The 20,282-nt window shown below is 38.9% G+C and overlaps 2 protein-coding genes across 10 annotated transcripts in view; one reads left to right on the top strand and one right to left on the bottom strand.

Annotated features, from left to right (window-relative positions):
- Positions 1-10,025, bottom strand: part of SLC30A7 (solute carrier family 30 member 7) — a 28,066-nt gene extending 18,041 nt beyond the window's left edge. Inside the window, exons 1-6 of one of the 4 annotated variants that reach the window (XM_071750942.1) lie at positions 9,870-10,025; positions 9,584-9,685; positions 5,591-5,704; positions 4,077-4,164; positions 2,588-2,714; positions 1,449-1,604 (exon numbers count right to left, since the gene is read on the bottom strand). In XM_071750942.1, the coding sequence (XP_071607043.1) occupies positions 1,449-1,604; positions 2,588-2,714; positions 4,077-4,164; positions 5,591-5,704; positions 9,584-9,685; positions 9,870-9,949 (667 nt within the window). In that variant the 5' untranslated portion in view covers positions 9,950-10,025. The remainder of the gene's footprint in view (positions 1-1,448; positions 1,605-2,587; positions 2,715-4,076; positions 4,165-5,590; positions 5,705-9,583; positions 9,686-9,869) is intronic. The other 3 variants (XM_071750943.1, XM_071750944.1, XM_071750945.1) reach the window with 3 other exon arrangements.
- An 87-nt stretch (positions 10,026-10,112) lies between these two features.
- On the top strand, positions 10,113-18,994 carry EXTL2 (exostosin like glycosyltransferase 2). Of its 6 annotated transcripts, XR_011727146.1 has the most exons (6): positions 10,113-10,647; positions 12,006-12,068; positions 14,126-14,553; positions 15,101-15,201; positions 15,895-15,965; positions 16,527-18,994. XR_011727146.1 is itself a non-coding variant. In XM_071750947.1 (5 exons), exons 2-5 carry the CDS (start codon positions 12,055-12,057, stop codon positions 17,016-17,018), a joined length of 1,005 nt encoding a protein of 334 aa, XP_071607048.1. In that variant the 5' UTR covers positions 10,113-10,647; positions 12,006-12,054; the 3' UTR covers positions 17,019-18,994. The 6 variants fall into 6 exon arrangements, 3 of the variants coding, with proteins under 3 accessions (XP_071607048.1, XP_071607050.1, XP_071607049.1); XR_011727147.1 differs by having other exon boundaries at positions 15,111-15,965; positions 16,527-16,605; XR_011727148.1 differs by lacking the exon at positions 16,527-18,994 and having other exon boundaries at positions 15,111-15,201.
- The last annotated feature ends 1,288 nt before the right edge of the window (positions 18,995-20,282 follow it).

Raw genomic sequence — 20,282 nt, 5'->3', positions numbered from 1 at the left:
TGGTCTTTCTTTCTGAAATCTCTTGAATATAACAAGGTGCTCCAAATGACAGGCTTTTACTCTAACAACTGTTTAACATCATCGTAATTAAAAGTCTTAGAACATTTTTTAAAAATATCACTTTGTATAATACATTTCTTATATGTATATATAAAAATAAAAAGATCAACATTTATTTTTCAATTAAAACAACTAAGAGAAATAAGACCTTTTTAGTATTTAGGGAAATAAGGCCCCCTCAAGAATATAAGCTATACAAACAAGAAGAGTAAAGTAAAAAAAAAAATTTCCAACAAGAAATACTTCACTTACATAAGTATTTATACCTTATGTACAATAACAAGGATAAGGTTTGGAGAATGTAGAACTAAGTAAAAAAAATCCTCTCATCCAAGCAGATCAACACCTCCGTGGAACAAATCAGAAAGGTATTTTAAGAAAAACTTGTTAAAGCACAGAAAATTACTTCAAGTGAAGAAATGTAATAATTTATGCAAGTTGATTTTAATATCAAATTGCACAAAACAGATTGCTGTTTCACTGGGGTGGGGGGCATGGGGAGAGCAAAGAATAAGAAGGAGAGGGGAGTTCCTGCTTTCCAAACAGGCACCAAATTTCTGCTAGGAAGGGACCAGCAAATTCATCATACTATTTGTCACCTCCTTTTTGTAATTTACCACACTGTTCTCCATCTGAACATGCACATTTTCAGTCACTTCAGATTCTGGTTTGTGGCCCAGGCAGGAAGGACTGACAACCCTGCATTACAATAAGGATTTCATTCACATGGTTCTAGTAGGTAGCAACCACACTGCCTCTTCTCCCACAGTGAAGGCTACTGATCATATTCTACATACATGTCTCTTCACAGGTTGTTTGTCTTCATAGAAAAGATTTAACCACAGTTAAGATACCAGATACCTTTTTCATTATCAGCTTTAAAACAGATTACAACGACATGAGATGGGGAGAAACTTATATTTGAGATCACAAACCAAGTACAGCATATCAGTCCCTAAACACCCAAAGTAAAACTGCTTGCTCATCTTTCCTGATACCTTGATCTGTAAAATAATTCAAATAAAGAATAATAACAAAGCAGCTTAACTTTGGCTATTGATTTTAATGCAAAACTGAAACAGCACTTGATAACTAACTTCATGCTGTAGCATGCATCTATTTTATCTTTTGCCAACACATTACAGTGAACATTCAGAAAAAGTAGGTAAAGCAAAATCCTTTAAAAACTAACACTGAACTTACTACAAGTAAAACAGCGTTTACCAAAATGAGTCACAAAAAAAGGCAGTGGCATTGCATGCTACTTCCATGTGTGGTCAAAACAAGATGTCAGCATCCTCTTTTTTTTTTTTTTGTTTTCCCAGTAAATAACTAATAACAAATTTAAATTGAATCAAGGTGGCTTATGACATTAACCAAATACCTACCATGGCAATAAGCCTGACCTTGAGAGTGTCCATGACTATGCCCATGATCATGAGTGTGTTCTTGGGCATGTTTATGCTCATGGCTGTGCCCGTGACCTCCATGACTGTGTCCATGGCTGAGACCCCCATTAAACAGAGAATGGCTGTGTTCATGCCCTATAAATAAACACCATCATCAGAGTACACATTTAAGTGTTGAACAGAAGTACCCTTACATTTGTTTCTAAGCTACCTGAAACCCGTTAATCTTTTAGGTCATCTTAAAGTATGGTTTAAAATAAATTAAGAAAATTAAAGAAAATTAAGAAAATTAAAACAAGCTGTTTGCCATCTAAATCTACTCTGTGCAGCCATACAAACTATATACCTGAGAAGAAGTCAAATGCTTTCATACATTCCCACTTCCAAGACAAGTCATGCTACAGTTGTAGCACAATTTGGAAAATGCACACTTCATTAGATACAAGCACATTAAAAATAAATGTTTTAAGAAACCAGAAATTGGCTATTGTTCACACATTAAAAATTAAAGATTAAAAGGCTGTTTAACAACTAAAGACTCTTCTTCCACCAGTCCCTTAAGTTTGTGTGTTAAGCTGAAAGAGATACCAATTATCTTTGCAGAGGAAAAAAAAAAACAACCAAACAACACAAAAATGTTCACCACATATATTTAGGCAAATAAATTCTGTATTTAAATTTAAAAGACACTAAGCTTAAAAGCACATGAAGCTGAATCATCCCATACTCAAAATTTGGTTCAGACACTGTTTGGTAAACTTTCCAGCCAAGACCTCACTTAACTCCAGAATAATTTTGTCCAAAAGGAACTCTGGAAATATCTTCCAATAAGGTGCAGAAAAGTGCATGTTCCAGAAAGCAGATTCTAGAGTTCTAGGTCTTCGAGTTAATTAACAAAAGAAACACCATAATGACATAATGACCAGGGCTAGTGCTAAAACATATATAGTAATACATATGTTGCAACAATACTGCAACAAGTCACATGTTCATTTGGCTAAGATTGCCACTAAAAAGACACTAAGATGTAATTCTGGGGCTCTCATTGGAGGATTATAAGGTCCTGTAACACTGTATGACAAGAAAGGAAACAGTATTGAAAATTGTAGGCATCCTACCAGAGCCATGTGAATGCCCATGACCTCCATGTTGAAAAACAAATATTCCTATAAGATTTACAATGAATCCTAGGATAGAAACAGGAAGAAGCCTCTCATGATGCACGTCAGGAGGCTCAAGTGCTCTCTAAAACAAAACAAAACAAAACAACAAACCAAGAAGCAAATAATAGAGTTTTACAATCTCTTTACATTATTAAAAGGCACTGAAAAAACTGCTTAGACAGAGAAGAATTCTCATACAAACAGGCATATATAGAGATATAATTAGAAATTACTGAGGACTTTCAGTTTTTGGGATGGTATACAGACAATCCTTATTATCTGAAATTGAAGTTTTATTATTAGAGCTGTGCAAGTGTAGCAGAATATTCTGATTGTCTAGCTAACATTTATCATAAGATTTCATTACACTGTGGGATGTGGCTCAACACATTCAAGTTTATTGTGATATGTAGATTGCTGAAGTCAGCTAAACAATTTCCAAGAGTCTAGAATACCATTTCTCCCTTTGTTCTTAGAAGGGTGAAGGGATAAGGGAAGTAAAATGATGACTGCAAACAAATTGTGGCATTTCTGAAAACTTCTATAATCTACATTGATTTTATTTTTTTATTCTTTTTTACCCTATTTTCTTTGGAAGATGTTTTCATTAGGCCTTTACAGGCCAAACACAATTTGCATCTGAAGTTAAGTGTTGCAAAATGCAAATTGCTATTGACAGGGAAGAGAAACATTCACCACCTGTCCACAGGGATGAAAGGTACAGGCAAGACAATGAATCTTTCAGCAGATGTAAAATTTTGAAGTTTTCTCAATTAAAAAATCCCCAAACCACTAGAATGCATTCTGAACTAGAAGTTTTAAAAAAAATGGTAGCTGATCTCTTATTAAAAACCAAAAGCATTAAAGTAAACTGATCAGAATCTGTTGTTTATTTTACTCTTAATCCTGCCTCACTTCAGTGCAGACACCGTTGACATCTGAATTTTCACCCTGAAATTATCACCTGAACCTGAATTCAAGAAAAGTGACATCATAAGTCTTAAAGCTATTACTATTTGCTATTTATATCAGACTTCAAGATTTGGAAGATAAGCTCTTCCTTTAATGAGATACTCTGACTTCTACACAGAATATTTCCATTTCTTGTGACTACTCTCCTGTGAACACATAGTTTAGTTGGCCTTTCTTGGTCTTATTCACCCTTTAACAATGAGAAGCAAAGATCTCTCTATAACTTATTTAACTGAAAAAAGGACAGGGTAAATTGCACAAAATCTTTACACACAGTCAAATTAACTATTCAAGAAGATAGTATAGATACACTGAAAAAGCTGGGTTACAAAACAGCAATTTCAAATTAACTTAAACTCCATGTCACAGATTTTTAACTAATTATGAACATAATCAATGTCAATAATTTTATCCCCACTATGTCCTACAAATAGATATCACAACTGATAGTGCAATTGACTTCATAACATACCTCAACACCTTCAGAAAAAATGAAGAATGCTGTAAAGATGAGGAATAAACCATTTACAAAACCAGCAAGTACTTCTGCTCTGACATACCTGCAGGAAACAAAAAAGCAACAGCAGATATTGATACCTTAAATGATAAAAAATACAAGTGTACTAGAGTACAATCTTCTAGTTCTCAAACAGTTGTATTACAGAGGGATCTGCTAAATAGAGAATGCAGTATATAAACTACTGATAAAAAAATTTGCTGTATTGTATTTTGAAGATAAATGACCTGATCTAGATGGAAGAAAACTTTCCATACATCAAAATCAAGATCACCTCTACTCGAAGTTAGAGTATAAATGTTTATTTGGAAGCCACAAAGTAAGTTAAACATCCAAGATGTAATTTAAGTCTCCTGATGTAAAGTTGTGTTTAATATTAAACAACCATACATTAACTTGCTCCTCATCTACTAGGAGGATTTTTAGAAAATATTTTGAGTAGAAATTAATTATTTCAGCTAAATTTTTCTAATAAAACCCAGCCAGAATAACATATAATTCCAATGTAGCACACATCAGACTTAGTGAATTGTGGCCATTCTCTAATAAATGGAACACCAGCTGTTTAAATGCAGAACAGTAATTGATACAGAATCTGCTTTCATTGACATTAGTTCATGGTAGAAAAAATTCCTCCTAAATTCATTTCTAGGCACACTGGAATTTCCACTTTAATTAAAGAGTTCTTTAGGTTTCAAACTACATGATCCATGCTTAGGCAAGACAGCTGAAGCTAAATGCTGACATTCAGGTCAGTAATGCCATGAGGAATGCAGCCATCTACATTACAACCCATTTGCTATTAGTTGATCAGTATCACCAATTAATAATACTGTACCACCAGTACTGCTTTATAGGATACAACCACAACATGCAATGGAACCAAGTGCCCTTCAAACAGAAACAGCTGCAGCAGCTTTATCCATGAAGGGTGGTATGGGATGACACATTTTAGCCTTAAAATCTGTGTTAATAACAGCCACAGCTGTTGAATCCTGCTGGTTCTGAGAAGCATGGTTTATAATCTCAAGAGCAACATCACTGAGATTTAGCTCCTTTCAGTTGACACTTTCTGTTCCAAAGAAGGCATGGGGCACCAGCAGGCTTAAATGCCCTGGAAGACACCTCACTGAACCTTGAGGACAAACCCATGATGAAGCCACTCTTACCTTTACTGGTGCTCTGAACACATAAGAATGGAGGGCAACTTTCTGCCATGCAACTTGTTTCCACTAATAGGCTCACAGAACTCTCAGAATGATAAACTTGCTTCCCCAAAGCAATGCTTTCACAATTTTGCTATTTCTAGGGGGAAATCCATTTAAAGGTTTACATAACTCACCTTAGAAAACCACACTTTCAATATAGATTTTCCATGTTCTGCAAAAAAAGGTATTGTTCATACAGTGAAAAATTACCACCTAGACATTTACCAAAACACATTAAGGTAACAGTCTGAAGTTTCTTACCCATATGAGAAAGCATCATTTGACCTCCATTTTGAAATAACGGAAGCTGCTAATCCAGCCAATAGAGCAGTACAGTCAAAAAACATATGAAAAGAATCTGATATTAGACCTAAACTGGAAAAAAAAAAAAAAAAAAAAAAAAGTTATTTTCCCAATACGTTGCGCATGAACAGCATTTAATCTTTCACACACTAGCTGAATACAGTGCATGTATAAGCTTCTGCCTAAGCTTTTGCTAGGACAGGAGACACCCACACTAGATCACCAATAAAAATATGATGACTAAACTGCTTCTGTCAGCTTAGGGAAGACACTTTAGAATGGTGCTTGGTAAAATGTCCTCCTAGTACATGATTTTGATAGTACGAGGGCGTGGCTTCTACTGACAGAAACCAAAATCCCTGGAGCAGATATACTCACAGATGCATCTCTCACCAACATAACTCTAGTGGTAGGTATTTTTTCCTATATTTCAATTTATAGTTTGACTATATGAGGAAATTTGATTAGAAAAGTGGATACACACAAGTTGCATTTAAATATTGACCCCTTGTAAGCTTGAAAAAGCAGTATTTCAAACATAGGTAAACAAGAAAATTTGGTTTAAAGATACTGCACTGTATGATAGACACTCAAAAGCAGTAACACTAAAACTGTTCTGCTGAATGCTGCCAATGCCATCACAGTGATAGCACGAAGATTTACAAAAACAATATTCTCAAATTCATTTTCTTCAAATTGGAAGAGTTTTCATAGAGGGGGAAAATGGGTCACAAGATCTTTAAAATTTGCAGTAAAAAACCCACCCCAATGAGTCAATCAAAAGAAAGTTTCATAAAGTCTTGACAAATGTATCTATGACTGAATATTTTAGGCTTTTAAAGACTGCAGTCTTTCACTTATAATTTTAGTTCATTATGTGAAAAATTCCAAGACTGTAAAAAGTCTACTTCAGCACAGAAGGCTTCAAGCATCTTATTTCAGAACTGATGCATTATCAGATGAGCATTTATCTTTGATGTTCATTCACACTTGCAGCAACTTGACAGTTTCTATGAGTATGGCAGGCTGGAAAAATGGTGTTTCTGTACATAGGGATTCTAAGATCATATTATCTTTTGCCTGAAATAAAAGGAGGACAGAAATGGATTGTTAAGTATTTTGACTATGAGATACCTCCTTAAAGAGCCATCTTTTACATTTACATCTATGTTTTTACATTTTACCTGGGCAGAGAAGCCAGTCCCCCATGGTATTACTAAAGCACCAGACCCACATTCTTTATAATTTATTGCTACTACTCTCCAAATTTCCAACCACAAACATTCAGCCAATGTTTTAGCCTGAATCATTATGTGCATCCTTAAGATGCACAAAATTGTTCTCACTATAACCAACTACGATGAGAGAGGGATAAGTACCTGCAATGTTTCCAGCATTTCAGTATCTACTGGGATCACACGTATCCACAATTAACATACTCTGGTGAAGTTACACTAAATCAAAGGAAACAACAGCAGTACTCCCAAGTGCACAGAGGTTTACCAACAATTAAAAAAAAATGTGGAAAAGAGTGATAAGTTCCTCAGTTTGCTAAGAGTAAGTAAACCAAGCAATTATTTGATCTTTTTGCTGGTGATCACAATTCTTCTTCTAGTTTGACAGCCATGCAGAAATAAAAGCAAATACTTGCTCCACTCGACTTTGAGCTTAATGGGCTTCAAGCTAACTGCAGCTCAAGAATGTCAGAGTGGTATTTATTAGAACAATGATGAGCAACTGCTTGTAAACCTTTTCAGTACTAAAATATTTGCACAACAAGCTGCAAAGCATTGACTGGAAGACCCTCCCATCTTGATCTGGAAGGTGAAGGAAGCTGACACAGAAAAATGAAAAAACCTTTATTTCAATGACCAATGCACAACTACAATCTTGACTAATCTTGACTGACAAGCACAGGAAAAGTTTAGCATGCTGGTTTATCCTGCAGAGTTCAAAGAAGCTTAACTTAATTAATCACTCAGTAGAACTCATTAGTTTGTAGCCGGCATGTAAATTGGATTTAACACGACACACAACAGTTGTCAATTTTTACCAGATTACTAATAATAAACAGATTTCCTAAGAATGCGAGGAAGTATGTGCATCAAAACACAAAAAATAGTTAATATTTGAAAAGACACTTGATACAGGTACTGATAAGCACTTGTTCCTACAATTGTCCCAAAAGTTCCATTTTCCCAATCCTTCGGTTGTTTAAGAACACTTATGTACACAACAGTTTCTTTAAAGAAAGAACAACAGTTCTTGGAAACTGAAGTACAAAAAGCAGTTACCGGTAGTAACAAGTTCCAGAAGACAAACACATTTTCATGATCAAGTCAAATACAAAGTTTCATCAGCCAAAGTTCTAACTGCTTCACTTTAAGAAACTAAACCATTTCATCTTGGCTGAAATAAATTTCAAGATTTATCTGAAGTGTTTCTCGTGTAACACTCCACTGTGGAAGATGTGAGTCTGAAGGAGAGAAAAGAGACCAAAAAAGCCACCAAAGCAGGAAATCAATGAAGTTGTTCTGAACAAACATTAAAGGAAAACCAAAGGTGCCTGTGAAACACCAGAGTGGAATTCTTTATTGAATACTTGAAGGGCATAGGTGACACCTTCCTCCTCCTCAAAACTTCCTTCACAAATCCCTAGAGAAACAGCTCCTTTTAGGTTTGGTTCTAAACAGTAAGGAAGATCCCATAGGGCAAACAAACAAACCCCCTCCAAAACAAACAAAACCAAGTAAACAACCATCAAAAAACCCCAAGCCCCGAAACATTCAACAAGAAGATAATTAGGGTGACCTGAAATCTGTAGGTATTATGAATCAGAAGGAATACACAGAGATGGCTAGTTTCTGAGGGTTTGGGTTTATTTGCATAATGTCTACTGGTAAAGAGAAGAGTGTATAAGGACTGATGCTGAAACAAAAACCCATACTAGCTCTGAAACTGGAAACCATACAGCAAGTTACCATGACACTGTGCTCACACCTGTAAATCCCAAAGAGGCAAGACTTACCACAGATGCAACACCAACACAGCTATGCTGCTTTGACCTAAGCTAACATTTCCAAGTAGACAGAGGCACGTGGATTTATCATCAGGTGTCAGTAGACTGTGTCTGTAATGCAGTTAAGTACTTTAGTTCCATACAGAAGCACACACTGCTGGACTGAACTGGCATGTCCATGCCGGTCTGCTTGGAATTAAGTATTAACTTAGAGATTAAACTACTGCCATAAAACAACTCAATCTAGAATGAAGTATGATAGAGATACCATTGCCTGTTCTTTTGCTGTACACCATACCTCCATACTAAAATTATTTTGCATTTCTGCTTCTATTTTACTAAAGATTTTTCAGTAGCAAGTTAGTCAAGTCCCTCCCTCTTTTTATACATTTGTGAATTTATGTGCTACATGAAATACTACTCAGCTACACCAGGAAGTATACCGCTTCTCATCGAGACAAGGATGTTAGGCAAAGTGCTGGGTTCTGCCAGCCAGCTGTCAGCTTACAAATGAAGCCACATTCCGAGACAAAGGATCTCTTGTGGCACCAACCGGGTACGACCACTGGATCCTGGAAGTGTCGCCAAGGCCAGGCTTCCTCCCTAGCGAAGTGCCGGCCCGCATGGACGGCAAGATTCCCGTTTAGAACAACACTCCCCCAAAATGCGCCGACTCGCGCCCCCCATGGACGCGGCTGAGGGCACGGCGGAGCCGTTCGCTCCCGACGAGAGTGCTCCCGGTCAAGCGAAGCGCTCCCGCAGCCCGCAGCGCTCTGCCGGATGGCGGCCCAGGAGGGCAGGCCCGGCCGCACGGCCCCGGCCCGGCCCCGCCGAGCAGCAGACGTGGCACTGCCTATGGCGGGAGGCGCCGCTTCCTGCGCGCCGGGAGCCGCCGCGGCCCCGCCGGCTGCCCCGCACCCCCCTCCCCATACCTGTTACTCCAGAGGCCGTAGAGCAGCTCCACGAAGGCGAAGGAGAGATTAAGGCAGAGGAAGAAGAAGAGGTTGCGGGAGGTCTTGTCCGCCAGAATGGACCTGCGCACACAGCACACAGGGGGTCACCCGCTGCCGCCACATCACAAGGCAGCGCCAGAACGCCAGAGCCGCTCGCCAGGCGGCCCAGGCGCCCCGGGCATCAGTCTCCCCTCAGCCCCTCCGCGGTGCTCGGCCGGGGCCCCAGGCTCTCTGCGCTCGCCCCATCCTGGGCTGGGCCGCTTACCTGAACCAGCCCGACACCTTCCTGAGCAGGTTGAGTTTGGGCGGTTTATACTCATCATCCTTGATGGAGAGGGGCAACATCTTCCCGGGGCCGCGGCTCACCCAGCCGGCAGGGGAGGCGGGGAGCGGACCGGAGGGGAGGGGAAGTGAGGGAAGGGGCGGGCCGGGGCGGGGCGGGAGCGCTCCCCTGCCGCCGGCCCACGCGTCGGTCACGCTTCCGGTTTCCTACTGTGCGCCTGCGCGTCGGTACAACGGGGATGTGACATCACCTCCCGTTGATCTTGCCAGGCGGGGCGGGGCTGCAGGTCTCGGGGGGGGCTCTGGGATTCTGCCAAACCGAGCAGTCCCGGAACGCGATCCTTTCCGTCCTGTCCCCGCCCTGCATCACGCTGGCGATGCCCGCTGCTCCCAGAGCAGCCGCTTGGGCAGCTCTCGGGACAGGGCTGAGGCGGCGGCTCGGCCCCCGCGCCCGGACCCGCGCTGCGGCGTGAGGCCGCGCCCCGGGAAGCTGCGTGGCGGCCGGAAGCTGAGCGCGGAGAGAGCTCTGTGCTCGGGGCAGGGCTCCGAACTACAAACCGGGGCCTGCCGGGAGGAGGCGGTGAGACGCCCTACAGCGCTGCGGCCGTCCCGCCTCGCCGCCCCTGACTGACCCGGGGCAGAACCTCTTCTTTTTTGCCCTGTTGCCTCGCTCGTTGCTCCTGCCGAAGGAAGCGCAGCCCCGCTGCCGGCAGCGCCTCACCGCCCGGGAAGCGAGCGGTAGTGCGGGCGCCCACCGGAACGTGAGCGAAACCCTGCGTGAGGGGCGGGCGGGGGGGGGGGTGAGCTCTGCCCCGGGAGGGGATGCTGATCCCTTCTGACGGGTGGCTGCGTGTAATCGCTGGGAAGTGCTGTGGGAGGCCGTGCCCACGAATAAAGGGGAACCCCTCCAAGACGTCTTGGAATGACGATTAAAATCCTTTATTTTGACATAGGGCTGTTATTTTCGTTAGTTTTGCTAGAAAGAGGTGTTCTCTAGAGGGGGCATCGTAAGGATTTTTTTTAAGAGGCCGATCTTGCGTTGCCATCTCATCACTGGCAAAACTGACCTGCACTTTCGTACTGGGAAGTGCTAATATGCTAGCTTTAAAGATTTTGTACGTTTATTTTAAATAAAGAGTATATTATAATACCATCCTTGCTTATCATTACAGCCCACTGTATGCAGTTGAGTAAACCCAGGAATGGAAAGCCAGGGGGCCTAATTACCACAATAAACAACATTTCTTTATCTTAAGTATGCTTTTACATTTTAAGAAATTAATCATTACAGTAGTATTGTAAAGAGTTGTTGCATCTAGGTTGCAACAGGGGATAGAGAATCTAGAATTCACCTTTTTAAAAATAAGTGACCAAGATACGGTGGAACTCAGAAATGCTGTGTCCGCTGCTGCGTGTAATTTTTAGAAGACAGGTGAGATTGTTTAAACGTTTGAAATTAAGCAACCAAAACAAGTGATTACCTTCTGGAAATAGTTTCAGTGACCTCTTCAGCCTCACAGAATAAGTCAGGGGTAAGCTTGGAACTCAGATTGGGGAACTCGTGTATGTGTGTGAACAGATTCAGATTAGTACACACACAAATTGGTAATTCTGTAGTTTTAAGAAGCAAGTTGAATTATTCTTTAAAAATTTCACATAGGTTCAGTTATTCATCGAGTTCAACAAATTTTTGTTCTCTAAGCTTTCACAGCACCATTCTTAAATTAAAATAAAGATTCCCTTTCTTTGTTCAACTAGTTAAAAAAAACTACCTTGTAGTCTTAACTGACGCAGTCTCAAGTTGCTGTCCTGCATATTGTGCATCCTTCCTCTTTGTGCTTCTACTTGTAATTGCTTTTTCTTCTGCCAAACTGCCAAAACGGATGGAATGAAAAAATTGCTGTGTCATGAACCTCTAGGACAACCGTTAAGCTTAGTGGAAGATGAGTGTGAAAGAAGTGAGCCAGAAAATAAAATTATTGGGTGGGGGACTACTTGCTTGACTGTGGTAGCCAAATTCAGTAATTGAGAGGAGTGCTTTCATGTGAAAGAATGCTTGTTAAAATGGGATAACTTAACTGTTGACCTTCAGTTAAATAGTCTATTTAATTTCCAACAGATTAGAAGTTCAGCTGTCCCGTAAAAAAAAGGGGGGGAAACCAGCCTACATGACAATAATGAGGTAAGTTGAGAGGTTTTTTAGACTGAAATAATTAACATTCATATTTTGAAGCATCAGGTATGCACTTTAGAAAAATATCAGAACTGCTGTGAATGAGGTTTGGGAATGAATCTTGGGATGAGGTTCAACAAGGCCAAGTGCCGGGTCCTGCACTTTGGCCACAACAACCCCATGGGGAGCTCCAGGCTGGGCACAGAGTGGTTGGAGAGCAGCCAGACAGAAAGGGACCTGGGAGTCTGGATTGACAGGAAGCTGAACATGAGCCAGCAGTGTGCCCAGGTGGCCAAGAAGGCCAATGGCATCCTGGCCTGTATCAGGAACAGTGTGGCCAGGAGGTCCAGGGAAGGGATTCTGCCCCTGTGCTCAGCCCTGGTGAGGCCACACCTCGAGTCCTGTGTCCAGTTCTGGGCCCCTCAGTTCAGGAAGGAGATTGAGGTGCTGGAGCAGGTCCAAAGGAGGGCAACCAGGCTGGTGAAGGGACTCCAGCACAGATCCTATGAGGTGAGGCTGAGGGAACTGGGGGTGTTCAGCCTGGAGAAGAGGAGGCTCAGGGGAGACCTCATCACTCTCTACAACTCCCTGAAAGGAGGTTGGAGCCAGGTGGGGGTTGGTCTCTTTTCCCAGGCAACTCTCAGCAAGACAAGAGGGCACGGTCTCAAGTTGTGCCAGGGGAGGTTTAGGTTGGATATTAGAAAGAATTTCTTCACGGAGAGGGTGATCAAGCATTGAAATGGGCTGCCCAGGGAAGTGGTGGATTCTCTGTCCCTGACGATATTTCAAAAGAGCCTGGATGTGGCACTCAGTGCCATGGGCTGGGAACTGCAGCGGTAGTGGATCAAGGGTTGGACTTGGTGATCTCAGAGGTCCCTTCCAACCCAGCTGATTCTATGATTCTATGAAAAAACACACAGATACTCTCAAAATTGTAATTGAATGGACTGTCCAGGTTCACTTCAGTTGATTGGTATTTCCTGCTAAAAGCCTAAAAATTACTGATGGAGTTAAATGAGTAAATTGTATAAATGAATAACTGTTTTGTAGTAAGCTCAGAATATTCATCTTGTATTCAGTTCATACGAGTCTTGCAAATGAAGGAGGAAGAAGAGATGTGGGTAACAAAATTGAGGGGCAAACTATGGAATATAGTTTAGCTGCTAGATCCTGCTAAATGTACAGTTTATAAAGGCCAAGAGAACTGGGAGTGCTACCTAAGAGGCATGAGAGTTGGGACTACCTTTGCAGGAGCTGCTTTTTAAGAGCTCCTGTTTAGTTCCAAAATCGGGAGTATCTGGAAACCCCTGCCTTAGAGTTAGGCTGCTCTCCCAGTTAGCTGATAAATTGCACTTAGCATCTGACATTTCTTAGTTTTTGCTGAGTTCTAGATTTAGCAGACCAGCTATTACTCACGTAGTTGCATTCCTACATTATTCTGTTTGGTGTGTTTCTTTTGCTTCATCTGTGTTTCAGCCTCAGTTAGTATGATCAGAATTGTATTTTCTGCATTAATAACCATTAACGAGCAGATATACAAATTACTGACAAGATATCCAGCAAACAAGTGATACAAGCAATACTTTTCTTCTGCTTATGGTGTCTGAGCAATGAAAGAAGAAAGAGCATTTTGCTTCCTGCATTCTACCAGAGCTTTTAAGAAGGCACCTTCTCTCCCTTTTGTCTCCCAGCTAAGGCAGAGCTCCTGCAATGCTCAAATAATGAATTCGTACAAATTTGCTTTCTAATTTCACCTGAATGGTGAGGTATGTAAATATTCAAAATGGCAGTAGTGAAAAGAAAATGAACAATCTGAAGAGTTGCTCTAGATTAATTTTCACAAAAAATGGAATTCAAAGTTAACCAAAAAAAGTGAAAAGGAAGTAAACGTAGAAATTGAGTTCCAGAAGTATGTCTTGATATTTGAAAGTAATTGGCAAAATCCTAAAATAATTTCTATTTACTAAAATAAAAGTCTACTTAATATTGTGCAAATTTTGCTCAACTAAGGCAGATAATTATACATGGGATTAATTACCTCTCCTTTCCTGTTACTTGTTTTAAAGGTACTTTCACTTCTGTAAGCTTCCAGGAAGAGTTATGGGAATCCACCTACTACGCTTCACTTCTGTGGTGATCATTGTCTTACTGCTTGTAGCAGGTGCTTTAACAGCTTTGCTTCCCAGTATCAAAGATGACAAAATGCCCAATTTGAGAAGGGAACCAAAACCCCAGAGTCAGTCTGCCTTGGATTCATTTACTCTTATTATGCAGACGTACAATAGAACTGACTTGCTGCTGAAACTTTTAAATCATTATCAAGCCATCCCCCACCTACATAAAATAATTGTTGTGTGGAACAATATTGGTGAGAAGATACCAGAGGAAATGTGGAACTCTCTGGGGCCTCATCCTGTCCCTGTTGTCTTTAAAGTTCAAACTGTGAATAGCATGAGAAACAGACTCCAGAATTTCCCTGAGCTGGAAACAAAAGGTAACCAGCAGTTCATATTGCTACTACTAATCTTTTTCTCACACTTAAAATCTAATGCTAGAAGCAAGATGGTTTGAGTTAGACCCATGGATCTGTTTGGCTACTTAGTAGATTGTGGGTAATATATAATAAACTTACGTTACCATATCAGATACACACTGCAAACACAGGTTAGATGCTGCCAGTGAAGAGTAAGGAAAAAAAAAAGGGTTGTCCAATGCATTCCATGGGCTTTTGCAACTCTATCTGTTCTCCATTTCCTTTGACAGGCAATCCTAGATAGTTCAGCCTCTCTTCCATTAATAGTGTAAACTGAAATTCATAGTGCATCTTTCTGTTGAGTCTCTGCATTAACTTGGACTTAAGTTATCTGGTAAAGACTTGATTTAATCCATTAATTTGAAGACTTGAAGTTTTCAAGCAGGTTCTGCTCTTCAGAGAAGTTTCCCTCCCTAGCTGCCTGGCTTTCTATCTCAAATTATGCATCCTTTTATTTAAGAGTATTTTTCCCAGTCTTTTGGCTGTTCATTTAAATATTCTTCCTAAGCTCTTTCCAGGAGAAGCACAACAATAAGTCCTGTTTGTTTCAAGTGGAAAAAAGCCCCATATGTTGCTTTACAGACCTGACCTTACTCATGATTAGTAAAGGTAATTCTGTTTACTGCCCCTTTCCTAACATGCCATGCTACTCAAAACCCATGACTTACAGAAAGACTCTAGGAGACTTCAACTTCCCAAGTGTTTTATTTACTGCAATAGGATTTCTGCTGATTGTTAACTTAAAATGCTTTAATGCATCTGGATTTATGATCTAGGAATATCTTGCCCTCTCCACTTTCTTATGGTGGTTTGCCTAAAATTTAAGGCAATGATTCTTCCTTCTGTAGTTAATCATATTGAATGATGCCTGTATAATTTATTAAACTTGTTTATTTAGAGCTTGCAAGTAGTGAAGAAATGGGTAAAAAAGTACTAAGAGTCCCTTATAAATCAAATACATTAAAGAATGGTGTCTAATTGTTTTATTTGTATTGTTACACAAGATTAGTTGTTTTTTACTGAATACGTAAGATTTCCAATACCTTTGTTCCCAGCTGATCATAGGTTTGCTGAGTTTTGTTTGCCTCCAGTTACCACAAAGGTGCAGCCTTGGTTTAGCTTTGAAATCTAAATGTTTTCTCAGACTTCTTTCAAGAAGTTAAATTCAGTTCTGCAATTCAGATCAATATTTTGTTACCAAAATTTCACAGCTAACTTGTCAAATACTGTGATGCATACTGCTCATGTATTTAATCTTTGGATAAATTACAATTTTTTTTTTTCTTTTTTTCTTCCTCTCAGCTGTTTTAATGATGGATGATGATACACTAGTCAGTGCTCATGACCTTACTTTTGCCTTTTCTGTTTGGCAGGTAATGTTTTACTCCTTGGGAGGCAGTATTTGTGAGTTACAATTGAGATTAATGTTTTTAATTAGAGTAATACTATATTGTAATGTTTCACCACTGATTTTCTAGCTATAAAGTTAAATTTCAGAAGGACTGAAGCATTGAATAGACATTACAAAAGGATTCTTCTAGTAGCAATATATGTAATCTATAACTTTCAAATTATTAACTCTTGTACATGAGCTCTGAAGTTTCTGACTGCTGAATTTCTTTAAATTGATAGTAGGCTGCAAAACCAAAGTCTGTAAACGTTGAGTAGCAAATATACAGCTGCAAGTTGTGGATAGATGTTTCTTGGCATTACATGATGTGGAATGAGATATATTGTTTTGCCAGTTTTGCAAAACTGTATTTAATGGCAACATTTATGCAGATCAGAGGATGGTATTTCAACAGTTTCATTCTCTCTGGGCAATAATCTTGTGCTCCTCTAATTTAAAGAAAGCAAATACAACTTATGAAAATACTTAACACACATTTCACAGTGTGGGCCTCATTTTGATTTTTAAATTGTTTTTCTTTCAGCAATTTCCAGAGCATATAGTGGGATTTGTTCCTAGGAAGCACATTTCTACTCCTTCAGGTGTGTACAGTTATGGCAGCTTTGAACTGCAGAGCCCTGGATTTGGAAATGGAGATCAGTATTCTATGGTTCTTATTGGTGCAGCTTTTTTTGACAGTGGGTATTTAGAAGATTTTCAAAGACAACCAGAAGCTGTTTACGCCTTAATAGATGAAACTCAAAATTGTGATGATATTGCTATGAATTTTCTGGTGGCCAAGCACACTGGAAAGCCTTCAGGAGTGTTTGTGAAGCCTGTAGATTTAAGAAATTTAGAAAAAGACAGTAATAGTGGGTACTCTGGAATGTGGCACCGAGCAGAGCATTTGTTACAGAGATCTTACTGTGTAAATAAACTGGTTAATATTTATGATGGCATGCCTTTAAAATATTCTAATATCATGATTTCTCAGTTTGGTTTTCCTAATTATGCCAATCACAAAAACAAAATGTAAGCAAATAATTTAAGGGGTTAGATGTTAAAGAATACTCAGTGCATTGTATTGAGTCCAAGGAGAGAAGAAGGTATGATTACTGCTTCTTGGCCATCCTTATTTGTAGCCTGGTTTTTTCCATATGGATTTTCATGGGGTGATTTTTTTGTTTTGTTTGGGTTTTGTTTGCATGTTTGTTTTTCTTTCATACAAATTCTCTAAGGTAAGTTTTGAGAACTTTAAGAATATATACTAATATTGAGGTGCAACAAAATCATCCTTTTTCCTTAAAACCCCAAAAGCTATTAAAATTAATTAGGCCAGTTCTTCAGAAACATGTCTTCAGTGCTTACATTTTTTTTTTAAACATATGTATCTACTCAAATGAGATCTAAGCATATTTTGGTAGTTACATGTTGAGACACTTCCTTGCCTTCCCTGTCCTCTCCTCCACTCTTCCTACCCAGTTCCCAGTACAAATAACAGAAGGGCTACAGTAAATTGTTGGCCAGGCTTCTAGACTCCTGTACAAAACCCCTTTGAAATTTGTATATAAGATATTCTGAGATGCCAGAAAAAAGAGTACCTCACCTTAATCTCAGTCCTAAAACCATTGCCTACAGTATCTACTACTGCTGAGACAGTGGAAAATATCTCTGATGTGGCTTCTCTCCCTATGATTAATTTGCTTAGAGCTGCTGAGACACTGCAAGCAGCTGAAGGGTAAAACCTAGCAGTTGGAAAAGTACAAAACATAAATACATGAAATACAAAACTTGTATATGCAGCCAGAAGAACTGGTTGGGGTATTACCCATACTCTATTACTTAGATTTATTTTGATGTTTAGTATGTATGTTGTTAAAAAAAATGTGCCCAAGAAGATTCTCACTTGAAAAAAATCTTATTCACAATTCCTGAGAAAGCTGTTCTACATTTATTACTGTGTACGTTTTATAATATCACAGGTCTACTGTTCTTTTAACTGCAGAGTATCAATCAAATGAGTATTTACTTTTTTGTTCCTTTCATCTCTGTTTTTGGTGGCTATGACAATGGAATTAAAATGTGCAATGATGGTAAAGCATTATTTTTAAAAGTATTTTAAGATACAGTGTATATTTTGCAGGGCTGGACTACTGTCAGTCTCTGATTTGCCTGGTTTTATCATAGCAAGAAACAGAGCTGTTAGTAACAGTTTTTGTTAGATTGGGACTCTTATAACACAGACAGGACAAACATTTTCCATTGCAGTACAGCATTTTTTTCTGGTATGGACAGAAGACAGCAATCACGAGTTGAGGAATCAAATCTGGCATCTAAAGTAGATTTAGCTTCATCTGCCTCAGCTTTTGATTCTTACTGTCAGTTCAAAGGTCCCTATGGACAATCAATAACAGCTCATACCTATTACACAAGTAGTATCTGCACAAATGGTGTATCATTTTACTGGGGTTTTTTTGTAATCTAGGTAAAAAATGTGACGAGTTCCTTACAGCAGGGCTTATTCTGGGTGTGAGCCTTTGCGTTTATGTTCAGTGAAATCTTCATAGTACTTTCATGAGATTTTAGGGGCAAGATCTTAAAATGGCAATGTAAGTCTGCTTAATTTTGTTGCAATAGTGAAAAACGGATTTTAGTTTTTGTGCTGTAGTGATAAGTAGTATACAAATAGATCTGTCATCTTTCCAGAAATGCAACTTTCCTAGCAGTGGTTTACTGCATTTCATTCACCTACTGGTCTGCAGTATCTGTTCCCTGCAGTATCAGCTGGAATTGTGAAGACTCACCAATGTTGTTTACCTTACTTTTAAAATGTGAAATGAGCTGTCTGCTCAGCCAAGTCCTAGTGTTGGGTTCTTTGTTGAGGGGACAGTTGGTTTGGGCTTGGGGTTTTTTGTTGGTTCTTCTGTATCAGTGAAAGAATTAATAGAACAAGCTTTTATATTATTGGTAAATTTAATTTGTACCATTGTCAAATAAAATACATGAAACAGATTTGTGATGCATTTATTTTCAGGTTACTCACCAATTTTTTTAGAGTTAGGTATCTTAAGTAAGTTCACAGTTTGCCTGCAGATGAGCAGCACCAAGATTTCATTTTTAAAAAGACATGTACTTGCTGGCATATACATTCACTTTATTTTGGTAAGGCCCACACATGAGGAAAAAAAAGCATCAAAAAGCACAGCCTTAAGAAGAGAATGAGAAGACTTCAGCTCTAGCTATAATTCATTGTTCTTAGGAACCAAAGAGATTGGTTTATATTTTAAAAAATGGTAACTTTTTATCCTTTGGTTATACAAGTGCCTTAAAATTCTTTAATGAAATACAATACTGACAATTCGTGTTTTTAACAAAATAATACGGATTTTTTTGTAAGAAATTACCAAGATTACTAAGAAGTATTTGGAAATATTTTGGAGTCTAAACAGATTTATCACCATCTCTGAATGTTCTGTAAAAATTAATTTTTGTGCAACACAGTATTTTTTAAATGGTAGCTGAAAAATACATTTTTTAAATCCTTGTTGAAAGTTATACTTTAAGCATATAGCCTTAAAATTACGTGAAAGGATTACAAGGAAATTGTTTCTTTACATACAGTTAAATGCCACAAGATGTCACTGTAGCCTTCATCTTTGATAGCAAGTGTTAAAAATTGGAATGGATTATAACAAAATTCTATGAAGTAAAATCATTAATGCTAGCATATTGCATGTGAAATTTGTTATGTAATCATACTAAAAGCTATGAAAATACAGGAACTTAAAAATATGGAAGTTATTTTGTACATATTTTTACAGAGAAGAAGAAAGATTAAGTATTTTATTAAGTAATTTATTAATGTTAATATTTAATTAATACTTTTATTAAGTGCTTTCTGTGCCTACAAAGTCTCTAGCTAATTGCCCCAAATGAGAACTTGTATACAACCAAAACAGTATTTGTAATTTTGCAAAAGATATAAAAGCAACATTTGATAGTGGAGGCTCAGGTTCTAGTCATGTTTGCCTCCTACATTCACCACCCTCATTAGGCCAATGTACAAGTAATAGGATTTAACACATTATGTACCCAGGGACTCTAGATACTGGATAGCCATCATATTAGCCATAGATACTGGGTAGCTAGCCAGCTCCATCTTTGCTTCTGTTGCCCAAGCTAAAGCTAATTTGACTATGCTTGAACAAACTCAAATACTGAGTTCATCACAGGCTTAGAAATGTATGCTATTCTGAACTGTAGTGAAAGGTAGAGTGAAAAGGTGTTAAAGAACTATAGT

The sequence above is a fragment of the Heliangelus exortis genome, chromosome 8 (genome assembly GCF_036169615.1).
Source record: "Heliangelus exortis chromosome 8, bHelExo1.hap1, whole genome shotgun sequence".
Classification (NCBI taxonomy): Eukaryota; Metazoa; Chordata; class Aves; order Apodiformes; family Trochilidae; genus Heliangelus; species Heliangelus exortis.
The sequence above is the reverse complement of the archived record's forward strand: the minus strand, read 5'-3'. Positions and strand labels throughout refer to the sequence as shown.